At 55.3% G+C, this 12,560-nt stretch overlaps 1 protein-coding gene across 2 annotated transcripts; it reads right to left on the minus strand.

The window, feature by feature from the left end:
• Positions 1-813: 813 nt before the first annotated feature.
• ACAD10 (acyl-CoA dehydrogenase family member 10) lies at positions 814-12,510 on the minus strand. 2 transcript variants are annotated; one of them, XM_084217326.1, is made up of 15 exons: positions 12,445-12,510; positions 11,236-11,462; positions 10,373-10,521; positions 9,627-9,821; positions 8,258-8,416; positions 7,358-7,517; positions 6,837-6,978; positions 6,507-6,575; positions 5,624-5,805; positions 4,928-5,078; positions 4,304-4,449; positions 3,624-3,797; positions 2,837-3,177; positions 1,397-1,523; positions 814-1,196 (listed from the first exon to the last, which is right to left on the minus strand). In XM_084217326.1, the coding sequence occupies exons 2-15, from the start codon at positions 11,390-11,392 to the stop codon at positions 1,009-1,011; spliced, it is 2,340 nt and encodes a 779-aa protein (XP_084073452.1). In that variant the 5' UTR covers positions 11,393-11,462; positions 12,445-12,510; the 3' UTR covers positions 814-1,008. The 2 variants fall into 2 exon arrangements, with proteins under 2 accessions (XP_084073452.1, XP_084073453.1); XM_084217327.1 differs by having other exon boundaries at positions 1,007-1,196; positions 1,397-1,450.
• Positions 12,511-12,560: the final 50 nt, after the last annotated feature.

Here is a 12,560-nt window from a genome sequence, read left to right on the forward strand (position 1 = left end):
TGAGCACTAGTATGTGTCAAATAAAGCCTTTGGCTCTCTCGAGCAGCCCCGTCCCTCCCCCGGGCTTGAGGGCAGATCCAGCAGGGTTAAACCCCCCAGGGCAGACGCGGCTCTCGGCCCCCTGAGCCTGCCTGAAGGAGGTGGGAGGTGCAGGAGTCAGGTGCCTGCTGGGAAACCATCCCAAATATCTGGGCTGGGCACACGCAGGCTCCGCTCCCTCCCCCTTCCACAGCAGAGCCAAATGCCCGAGGTTGAGGTGGAATTTCACCCTGCAGCTTGGGAGAACCCAAGGCTCAGGTTACCGGCTTCCCTACAGCCTCTTGGTCCTTGTGCTGAGAGCCAGCACGGCCTCCCAGGGCTCTCTGCAGGATCCCTTGCGCCCCTGAGGACCGGCAGGTAGTGGCCACCCTGGGCAGATGGGCTGTGAGGCTGCACCCATGCTGGAGGAGCAGGAGAACCCAAAAAACCTTACCCATTACTTTAATAATTAATTAATACAACATATAAATTGCTCGTGCTCATAAAGTTGTTCCCACAGTTCTCCCCTAGCTCTGTAAAGCACTGAAAGCTCCCACTGATCCAGTCTGCACCTCCATGGTCCCCAAAGAGACCCCACCACACTCATGGCACCATGGAGTCCTCCCAGTTTCTCCCAGCTCCACAGGGCAGGCACTGCCTCAGCTCTGGAGTCTCCCCTGAATCCAGAGACCTCGAGGACTGGATTCAGTTCCTTCCACTATCAAAGGTTATTCCAGCATCTGCAAGTTGCTGGAGGTTGTGCTGAAGGACAAGAGACATGCTGGTCCATTCTCTTTATTCCCAAAACCGAGTCGTGCGCCCCCAGCCAGGTCACTCCCAACCAACTCTCCCTGCTGCAGTTCTGACTCCTGCAGCCTCGTGATCCAAGGGTGGACTTGGCCCCTTATTGAGGCAGGCAATAAAAGCCCTGAGCACAGATAACACCAACCACCACTGGAACTGAGCTCACAGGCTGCCCTCAGCACGGCCTCACCCATGCCAGAGCGGCTGGTTTGGGTCCCCATCTGAGGTTCCCAGTGCTGCAGCTCCTGGCTCAGCTCTGGTTTGGAGTGTCCTGTCCTGTGAACCCCTGGGGACCCTCAGCCAGACGTGGAGCTCAGGTCCAAGGGAAGTGCTGGGCTGGGATCTGCACTGTGGAGATGTTTTGCTCCAGGGACCTGTGGGACAGTGAGAGCAGAGCCCATGTGGGCACACAGAGGGCTGCAGGACCAGGCAGCAGTGTCCCAGAGCCTCACTGGGGACCCCACAGCACACAGGAGAAATCAGCCCTCATGCTCACAGGCCCCACACTGCAGTGGGGGTCCCAGGGTTGCTCTTTGTGGGTCAGGGAAGGCTCGAGCCTGAGGAATCTGCTCACCTTGGTGCCCTGTGCAGCCATCAGTGCCACTGCCTTGGTCCTGGCACTCTGTGCCTGGGGGAAGAGGATGGGACCCATGAGAGCTCTGGTGCCCCGGGTGCTGCCCCTCTGATGGGCAGCCATGGCTCTGAAGGAGAAAATGAGCTTCCCTCTGCTCCTCTGGAGAGGATCTCCACGAGAGCTGGGGGCAGAGGCAGCCTTTGGGATCAGTGTGTGGAGTCTGCTGGCTCCTGCTGTGGGATGAGGCAGGATCAATTGAGATCCTGCCCTGCTCAGCCAGGAATGCCTCAGCCAAGGGCACCTGGCTGCCAAGCTCCCAGGGATGAACCTCCCCTGGCACTGCCAGCTGGCAGGGGCAGCCTTGCCCTTGCCCTTGGCTGTGCCCAGCTCTGGAGCACTGAGGCAGTTCCAGGCTGGGAACATTTGGCTGTGTAACAGTTCTCTGCATTATCTTGCTGTTGCAGGCAGCAAAACTCCTCCCCTGGCTTTCACAACACACTTCCACAGCAAAGGCTGACAGTGCAGGGATGATGCCAAGGGAGAGAGCACCGGGATGGATGTGGAGGTGACAGGGATGAGGGGGCTCTGTGGTGTCACACACCAGGAGCAGCATCTCCACAAGCCCAAGGCATGGAGTAGAGAGAGTGTGGCAATCCTGATGTTTGGAGACTTGGCAAAGATGAGTGTTTCGAGGAAGGGCAAGGAGATCTGCTCATCTCAGCACCTCCATATTCCCCACAGCTGCTGCTTCCCTGCCCTTTCCACCTTCTCAGCGGGTCAGCTGCCAAGTGCCCTGACACACTGGCATTTGCTGGTTTCTGCCACAGCACAAGGAAACACTTTGGAAGGGCACCTGGATATTTTTTTGGCAGCTGAAAGGAGGTTAAGTAACCCACTAGAATTTGATAATGTCACTAGAATAATTAGGAATATAATCTTGGTAGCAGCCCAAGGGTGAGGCTGTTTGCTTCCACTCACACTGTGAATGGAAGCTGGGGAGGTGCAAGCAGCTCCCTGCCCCATCTGAGGGAGCTCCCAAGGGAGCACCAGAGGGAGAGAGAGCAGGGAATTAACTCAGCCTTTCCCAGAGGGAGACAGGAGGAGGAACAGCCATTTCTTCCTGGACTGGCAAGTGTTGAAAAGCTCAAGCCCAGCCAAGCTCTGGGCACACCATCAGCACAGATGGCAGGACCTGGGCGAGCAAGCACAGCTGGGCTGGGTTAATCTGCTCCTCTTGGAAGGGAGTGCCAGCTCCCAAAATCACTGTTTCCCAGGATATGAACTCTGTTGCAGCCATATGAACCCAGCCCTTTTCCTCCAAACCACTGGACTCCAGGAGTGCCAAATGTCTGCCGTGATCAGGAGAGCCAGGACACTTGGAGGCCACAATACCCAGCCTGGGGCAGGTGCAGCAAAGCAGCTTCAGCACAGATGTCTCACCTGCAGCTCTGGCAGAGGACATGCAGTCCCTCTGGAATGGGAACTCAGAAAGCCCCTCTGGATGCCCATATTTTCCATCTTGCAGCAAATCCCCACCAGGCTGCTGGGGGCAGTGCCCAGGGGGGCTCTGGGCACAGGGGCTGCCCCAGGCCGTGCCCAGGTGCTGTAACTCCTGCCCAGGAGAGGCCCTTGCCCGGCCCAGGTGCTGGAATGTCGCACGAGCAGCTTTGTGGGGGGGAGGTTCTCAAACACACGGAATCCTTCTTTAACAGCAAAATCCCATGCCAGATCAGCCACAAACTCTGCGTCCTTGGGGCTGCTGTCACCTGGAGCTGGCCTCCCTGGGGACAAGAGAACAGGACACTTGTCTGGAAAAGCCTGTGTTAGGTAGTCACATCCCAAACAGCATCACCTGCCCTCCTCTGGGCCAGCCCAGCAGGGCTCAGGGAAACTCCTCTCTAAGGGATGTGAAAATAACATCAGATTTCATTCTGATAAAGGCTCCAAGGCCACACCTGATGTGTGCAGACAAACAGCACCGAGAGCTCTCACCACTCCCTGTGAGTCCCTTGGCAAAGGCTGGTGCTGAGCTGGAAGGTCTGAGAGCTCCATCTGTAGGACACAGCTCTGGGCTCCCAGCTTTGGCTTCTGGTCAGTTCTTCCATGAAAGGAAAGACCCCACAGCACAAACAGCAGGCAGGAACAGGCCTGTGCTGGAGCAGGGAGGCGGCTCTGTGCCCCTGGCTGTGCCCTGTGCAGGGCACAGCTGCCCTGGTGGGCTCCTCACCTGCCAGGGAGCCACGGTGACGTCCCTGCAGCATCACAGCCAGGCGGAAAAAGGCAAAGGCCAGGTAGAAATTCCAGTTCTCTGGGCACTCCACTCCTCTGTGGCCGCAGTACATCTGGGAATACTCCTCTGCTGTGGGAATCCCCAGGTGCCCCAAGTCACACTTCCTCAAGCCTGGAAGATGGGAAGAGGTACCAGGGAGTGAGCTGCCAGAGCAGCTCAGTGCTCCCATGGGATGGTGTGAGCCTTGTGGCCCCTCCATGGAGACACATGCACCCTCCAGGACCTGCACAGCTGCTGTGCTGGCTCCGGATGGAACTCTGGGGTTTGGCACCAGCCCCTGCCCCGAAATGCACATGGGGCAGTTCTCCTGGTTAGGGTGAAACTGTGGCTGACAGAGATCTCTCCTAAATGATGGAACCTCTCCATTTAACCCTGTCTTTTTCTTTATAACAAGTGTATGACTTAGTGCACAAACCAGTCCTGATCTGCTTCACAACTTTCCCACCCAAAAGAGTTGCCCAGCTTCCCAGCTGGGGTGAGAGGGAAAATAATGCAAATCCAGAGCCCTTTCCAGCTGCACTGAGCCCCACTGCCAGCTGAGCTGCTTGGGCAGGAGCTGATCTGTTCTGAGCTCTGGTTCCTCTGCTTGTGCCAAAGGTGACTGTGCCCCTCTGTACCTCTGCGAGCACCAAAGTGGGCTGGCAGGAAGAAGCTCATACAGTTATTCGCCAGATCACACAGGGGATCTCCTAGAGTGGCAAACTTCCAGCCCAGCACAGCAAGGACTTCTGGCCTGTCTGGATGAAAGACCAGGTGGTCCATCCTGTATCAGAGGGAAAAAGAGATCAGGAAAGTCTCCAGAGGAGGGAAAAATCCCAGTGCTCAGCAGTAGTAGGTGCTTTCAGTGCTCTTCACTCTCTTCAAAAATTGCAGAGTCCTTTGGAAGGCAGCACAAAGTGAAACATTAATTTCTGCAAGCAGAGGATGGAGGTTACTCAATATTGAACTCCCTGGTTAATAATGGACTAAACTGGGCTTTGGAGAATGAAACCAAGTTAGTCAAAGCCTCAGATCAGGGCTGATTCCTGAGTATTGCAGGAAGAGCTGATAAACCTCCAGTGTCAGACCAGCACTTGCAGCTGCTGGATTGAAGAATCTCAGTATCATTCCCTGGGGATGCTGACCCAAAACCCAGGTTTTGGGCTACTCTGAAGCTGCTGCCTCAGCCCAATCAGCACCTCTTGGGGTTTGGGGGTCATTTTACTTTTGCTTCCTGCCTGGCACGTGCTCCAGGGCAGTACCTGAAATCACCATGCACCACTGTTGTCTTCTGGGATTCAGGAAAATGCAGAGGCAGCCACTGGATGAGCCTCTCCATTGCTGGGATCACGTGAGTTTCCACAGCTCGATACTGCTTTGTCCAGGTCTCAACCTGCTGCTGGATGTAATTTCCTGGAACAGAGGAACACAGGCTCCCAGGGAAAGGCACAAAGAGACTTCAAAAGGGACACAGAAATAGTCAAACAGCCAAGCAGATCTCAGTCCAGATCCCTGATTTAAGCTCCAAGATTTTAACTGCAATTTCCAGGGGTCTCAACTTTCTTAACTGCGCACTGGATTTAATATTCAGGTGGAAGGAATTCAATCCTGGACAAAAATGTAACTTCTCCACCAGCTCCAGGAAGCTGAGCTGTCTCTGCAGAGGGACTGGAGGGGATGCTTGGGGAGGTTTGGTCAGAGATGGCAGCAAAGAAATTAGTCCTGTACCCACAGTGGGGAGAGATGGCAACAAACATGGCTCTGGAAGGTAGGAGAACTTTGGGAACTCACAGGAAACCTGGATTGGAAGAGCTCTTCCCACCCTCCCACCACACCTGGGGATTCAGACTCTGGACTGCTCATCCTCACTTTCCCACCTACCCCCACTTTGGTCCATCCTGCCCATCCCTTGAAATGCTGACACCCAGGAGAAGAAAGGATCCAGAGGCTGCTCTCACCGTGCTCCCCGAGGTCCTGCAGCTTGGCTGCTCCCAGGTCCAGGCTGTGGATCCTGGCCAGGACGTTTGCCATGGCCCCGTACCAGGCCCCGCGCCGGCGCGGCGGCACCGCGGGCAGGGACACGGCGCGGTGGATGTGGCCAGCACAGTGCTCCAGCAGGAAGAAAGGAGTGCCAAGGACGCTGGGGAAGCAAACTGGGATGTGTGGGGCTGAGGACAATCCTGCTGCTACCCTCCACCTGCACCTTGAATGTGCCCCCAGGCCTCACCTGCACGGGCAGGTGAAGAGCAGCCCCAGAAGCAGCTGGGCGCTCCCTGGAGCCCGGCTCAGGCTGCCTGTGCGTGCTCAGCCCTGGCCCCTCCAGCCCCAGCAGGCTGAGCCTGGAGCCAGGCTCCAGCAGCAGCTGCTCCCCTGCTCCCTGCAGTGCCTGTGAGCTGGGCTGTGGGGCTGCTCACAAACACCAGGAGCAGCGGGCACACAGAGAGTCCTGCAGCCAGCAGAGATCTGAGCAGGCTGCAGGCCTGAGGGCTGTCCTGTCACAGATTTGCTGCTGTCACTGCTGTCTGAGGTCTGGCAGTTGGAAAAATTCTTTCTTAATTGCAAACCTGAGCGCTCTGAGTCAGCAGGAAGCCCTACAATATTGCTTTATAAGTGCTTTTCAAAGAGAGCTTTTGGATTAATTGCTAAAATGGGACATACCTAAACCAAATCAAATAGAAGTGATTATGTTCTTTGAACTTCTAGAGGCTCCTCCAGCCCCACACTGCACAAATGTTCATTAGATCAGAGCACTTTGTGAGCTCTGGTTCCTTCTCTCTTCATCTTTGGGGGAATCTGGCTGCAGTTCAAAAGCACAGAATGAAAGCTGAGGGACAGGATTACCTTCTGTCCTCACAGAGAGCAAGCACAGGGGGCACAGGAACACCAGCCTCAGCCAGAGCCTTCAGGACCCTGCCAGGGAGGGAGAGAGGCACAAGGAATCAGTCCTGGAACTGCTGTGTTGGAGGCAGACACACCATATCACTGTGCTCACCTTTAAATATACTAAAATCATGTGGCTGGGGGGAGGTGAAAGGAGCACACCCACATCTTCCCATGGCCCAGAGCCCCCAGACCTATCCCACACTCTGGAGAACAAGGGGAGGTCATAAATGATCCTCCCCACGTGTGCTGCTCCTCTGGCACAGCAAACTGCAGCAGGACCCCTCTCACCTGTATTCCCTCGGGACAGAAGGGCCTGAGGGGCCATTGGGAGGCTCCTCCTCCTTCTTCAGCACCAGCAAACGACCTCCAAACTTCACCAAATAGCTCCGGGTGGACTCTCCGTGGTCAAACTGCCTTAAATCCAGTGGGGCTGGGAGGTGGGAGCAGAGGTCAGCACTTCTCCAGGCCTTCCACCCCCTTCCTGCACCTGGGGCTGAGATCTCACTCTGTGTCCCAAACCTCTGGGGAACGTGGCAGTAGCTCACAGCTCCCTCACAGGACAGGAATATTCCTGGCATCTCTTTTGCAACTTGTGCTCAACCCCTCCCAATATTTTTAGGAAGTCCTAAAATGTTGTTTCTTAATTCTAGGAAAAGTGATGGATCACTGAAACTGGAACGGCTGTGCTCTTTGCTTGAGATTATGAACCTTTCCTTAATATTATATATCAGTCCCTATGTCATAGGAAAAAGCCAATAGCTCCAGAATATCCAGGTTTTCTGATGGAAGGGCCAAACCCACTGCAATACCTGTTGGGTGGGCACCAAGAACATCCTCAAGGTACTTTTGCAGACGATCCTTTGGGATTTCCATGCCTGGTCTCACTGAACGAGTATAAGGAACAAACCCTTGCAAAGGAAATCCCAGATGGGTTTCCAGCTCTTTGAATGCTGCTGCTGGATCATCAACCTGAAACCAGGAGGGAGAGAGTAGCACTGGGTGACAGCTAGAAGACAAAATTTCCTGGGAAAGAGAGAGCCCTGCCTGGTTGGGATGCATTTATCTGTGAGTCCATCAGCACTGAGCCACTGACACACGGGAATTCATGGGTCACTCCCTGCCAACACAGAGCTCCCCACCTTTACTCTGTCCTGGAGAGACCTGTGATGGTGGCACAGGCACCGTGAGCTTGGGCTGGGATAAGAGCTGGAATTCCCTGTGTACAGTCCAAGGGAGTGGAGGTCACTCTTCCCACCAGTCCCTCCTGTCCTTTCCCCAGTGGTCCCCATAGTAAAACCCCTGTGCTCAGTGACCCCAAAGCCCAGGGGTAACCTGTCAATCCCCAGCTGACTCATCCATGAGGCCTCAGAGTTTCTGGGAATTCATTAACTGGGGCTCATTTTCTGCTGTGGTTGTCTCAACCATAGGGATGGGGCTGTTTCTCCAATAGGGAACAGAGGAACGGGAATGAGGAGAGACTTCCCTGAGGTTACACAGGGTTTGGAGCCATGAATGAAACAGCCCAGAGCAGACTTTGCCAGTGATCCATGCTTTAACCCCACCACATCCTGCAGGGACAAGCAAGGCTGGAACAAAAGGCTTGGCAAGACTCAGCCACTGCCACTTGGAAATCCTGAGCCGTTTAAACCAAACAGCTTCTGGACCCAAAATCCATCCCCAAATCCCACCCTGGCAGTGCCACTTTGTACCTTCACTGTTTTCATGCCAAGCTGGGCTGCCACCTTCAGGTTCTGGCTGCTGCTGTCCAGCAGGATGGACTCCTGGGGCTGGACACCCAGGCGCTCCAAGCACAGCTTGTAGATCCCAGGATATGGCCTGGGCACCCCTTCCTGACGTGATTCAACCATCTACAGCAACAACAGATGGAATCTGCATGAGCCTGCTGTGACCACAAACATCTGGGCAGTGCTGGAAATGGAGGTGGGAGGGTGGGAAAGAGACTGGTCAAATCAACATGAGAAATAAAGGATGCAGAGCTGGGTAGGCCGTGGTTCCAGGGACTGTGTGGGTGCCAAATGCTTTGGCCGTGGCTCCTCAGCTCAAATCAGCCAAACAGGATCAGCCAGTCCTTGGATGGAAGATATCCAATGAGATGTCCCAGTGTGGGAGACCAAACTGGTCCCAGAGCAGTTGTTCAGTGCTGTCCAAGGAAGCCTTGGATGGCAGCACCTTCCAAAGGCTCTGGAAAAGCAGCATCCTGACCACTGCAGCCACCAGCCACCCCAAAGCCACCTCCACAGCAGCTGTGTTGATCACAACCATCCACCTAAAACCTGGATCAAAAAAGCATTGACTCAGTGTCTGACCACTCCCTCACTCCCACTGCCCTCACAACCATGAACAATCCAAGCAGCCATTGCCCTGCTCTGTAACACTCCAGGAACAGCAATGAATCCATTGGATGGACATAAAGCCAACACTAATGGAAATCAACATTCAGTTATTTTTCCCCCACTAACTGCTGTGCAGGGCTGTTGCTCCTGTTCCAGGAGCAGCACACACTGGAGAGGCTGGGGTATTGGAGCCTTGAGGTTCATGTGTTATCTGCTAATCTGTGTCATCTCTGCAAAGGTGAAGTGTGCTGCAAAAGGAGACTCTGCTGGGAGAGGAGCATCTGCTCCTCATCTCACACAGGTCAGCATGTTGGGCTAGTGTTTTTTTGCAGCACAGGGGGTGCCTGAACTCTTTGAAGAGTCCTTAGTCTGTTAAAGCTTATTTTTGTTTGTTTGTTTTTTTTAAAGCAGGCAGGGCACTGAATAATAACATTTATTTCTAGTCTGGTGTTCCAGCTTCCAAGTCCTCTGTCTCCATCGCTCCCTGTGCCTGTTACACAGAGACTCGTGGTTGTGTGGGCACTTTGCAGTGGATTTGCAAATGTCACTCAGCCCCTCTCCAAGTGCCTACAAGGAATTGTGTCAGGAAATGTTTTCCCAGCCTGTTCCACTGATGTCAACCAAACTGTGCTGCTGCTCATCTGCTACCTGCACTTAAAGAATTTCGGTTGCTGCTTTCACAGGTGGAGGAGCAGAGCCCCATTTGGGATCCATCCAGACTCACCACATCAAAGTGCTGCTGGTCCAGGGGCAGGAGTCTCTCTCCATCCCCTAGGCACAAGCTGTGGCTCAGCAGAGCTGTCTTAAGCCCTTCTGCCCGGATACACTGAGCTGCTTCTGCCATTATGGGGAGCTGTTTTCTCATCTCCTTTCGGATTAAATCCCAGAGAAAGGAGTGCACTGGAACACGGACATTTGCCTGAGAAACAGAGAAACGCCAAGAGTGATAATGGGCCAGAAACGGGGTGAAAATAAGAGTGGTTGGGTGGGTAGGTTATCTGATCATCTTATCTTGCTGTCCTGCTGCCTCTGGCAGCAGAAGGCAGGCAGGGAATCTCTCAGCTAAATTGCTTTGCCCAAATAAACAAATGTTCTCACATTCCTAATTCTGCAGCAGAGATAAAGGGCTGATTTTGGGAAAGAGAAATCGCTGGGACTGTGCCTGCCATGGGATCAAGGCAGGTTAGAGAGACACTGACAGCTCAACAGGCAGGAAAGGAATCTGCACCTGAATCTGAGATGTTTAAAATGGACTTTATTCCAGTAGGAAATTAAGGCAAATTCATCTGCCTGCCCTGCCCAGGCACCAGGATAATGGTGAAAATCTGCCCTGCTCTGACAGCAGTGCTTCCTAGATGGAAAATCCAGACCCTTCAACCAAAGAATTTCTTTATAAAGCTCCTCTTTCCTCACTGGACCTGTTTCCATGCAGTCAGGAAGCACAAGGAGAGTAGGGAGGAGTTGGCTTACAATCTCAAAGCACTGCTGTCCCAATTCCTGCAGGAACTCCACAGCTGTCAGCTCCCCTCTGGAATACTGCAGAGAGAGGCTGTTCTCCCCTCCAGACAGTGCAGCTTGCTGGATGGTGCCGGCTGGAACGCAGCTCCGGGCCTCCCAGTCTGCATGGAGAACAGCAGGGAAGCCAGGAAAGGGCATCAGCAGACTGGGGAATCAGCTGGGAGTCCCTCTGAGGTCCACACAGGGCCCAGCACTGTGAGAATGATGTGCTGCACTGGGGTGATTGACACAGCACAGGACAAAGGGTTTGGGCATTCCAGGAACTGCAGCACCTCAGCCCTGTTTCCAGTGTGGGGAATTCCTAAAGCTGCTGGAGGACTGCCCCAGCCTTGGGTGGCATCAGATGGTGGCACTACAGGACAGTTTTGTTACTGGGGGGTGCAGGGTGGTCACTGCTACTTCTGTGACTTTTGATAGCACAACAGGTCCCACCATCACAAGTTCTTGGGTGCCTCACCAGAGCCAGAGCCAGCTGAAAGAGGCACCCAAAATTTATCTTCCCTCCAAGCACAGGAACAACAGGAGCTCTGGTGACCAGACCAAGAGAATGACTGGAGCTGTGCCAGGGCTCACTTAGGCAGAAATATCAGGAAAGGTTCTTCCCCCAAAGGGTACTGGGCACGCCCCAGGCTCCCCAGGGAATGGGCACAGCCCCAAGGCTGCCATAGCTCCAGGAGAATTTGGACACTGCTCTCAGGGACAGGGTAAGGATTGTTGGGGTGTCTGTGCAGGGCCAGGAATGGATGATGATCCCTGTGGGTCCCTCCCAGCTCAGGACATTGCGATTGTGTGGGAGCAGGAATGGCAATACACACCTGTGGCTGTCCTGTGAGGGGCTGGGAGCAGCACCCCGCTCTCCTCAAAGACCACGGCTTTGTAAGAGAAGCCTCTGGACTGCTGCTGGATCAACGGGAGCCGCCGGATCCCGGCACACAGAAGGTTCTGGGCACGGGCAGCGCTGCTCAGGGACATGCTGGGAACCACAGAGGGGCCAAGGAAACTCACACCTCAACCAGGGACAGGCTGGAGCACAACTGCAGAGCTACAGGGGAAGTGTTTATTTATGCACACAGAATCATGGAATTGTTATGCTGGAGAAGATCTCCAAGACCATCCAATCCAACCTCCCTGAATCCACCAAACCCTAGGGCCAAGGGCCTGAACACTGGGGGGATGGTGGCTCCACCCTGGGCAGCCACTCAAGTGTCCCAGCCAAACCAGGGACCCCAAATGGGGTTTTACACAGGGTCCACACCCCTTAAAGTGCTGGGGACAATGGGATCGCTCATCACTAACACAAACTGACTGCAGCCATGTGAGGGTCACCTCTGCTCCCAGGGAACAAGGGACACAACAAGGTGAAACGGCCTCAAGGTGTGCCAGGGGAGGTTCAGGTTGGACAGCAGGAGAAATTCCTTCATGGAAAGCGTGGTCAGGGATTGGAACTGCCCGGGGACGTTTGGAGTCTCCATTCCTGGAGACATCCAAGGAAGGCCTGGACTGGGTGCTCTGTGTTGGTGACAAGGTGGGGATGGGCCAGGGGCTGGACTCGATGACCCCGGGTCTCTCTCCCCTCAGAGACCCTGGATCCCTCACACCTCCCGGCCCCATGATCCGGGGGTCTCTCACATCTCCCGGCCCGATGATCCAGGGGTCTCTCCCCTCAGGGAGCCCTCACACCTCCCGGCCCCATGATCCGGGGGTCTCTCCCCTCAGGGAGCCCTCACACCTCCCGGCCCCATGATCCGGGGGTCTCTCCCCTCAGGGATCCCTCACACCTCCCGGCCCCATGATCCGGGGGTCTCTCCCCTCAGGGATCCCTCACACCTCCCGGGCCGATGATCCGGGGGTCTCTCCCCTCAGGGATCCCTCACACCTTCCGGCCCGATGATCCGGGGGTCTCTCCCCTCAGGGATCCCTCACACCTCCCGGCCCCATGATCCGGGGGTCTCTCCCCTCAGGGATCCCTCACGTCTCCCAGCCCGCCCGCAGTGGGCAAGGCTCCCGCTCTCGCGAGAACGTACCCCGAACTCTCGCGAGAAGCAGCGGCCGCCCCTCGCAGCCCCCCGCGCGCTGCCGCCGCAGTCGCCGCCGCCGCGCTGCTACGTCACCGCGCCGTGACGTCACGGGGTCAGAGGGG

Source organism: Fringilla coelebs (assembly GCF_963513975.1).
Source record: "Fringilla coelebs genome assembly, chromosome: 17".
In the NCBI taxonomy this organism is placed as follows: Eukaryota; Metazoa; Chordata; class Aves; order Passeriformes; family Fringillidae; genus Fringilla; species Fringilla coelebs.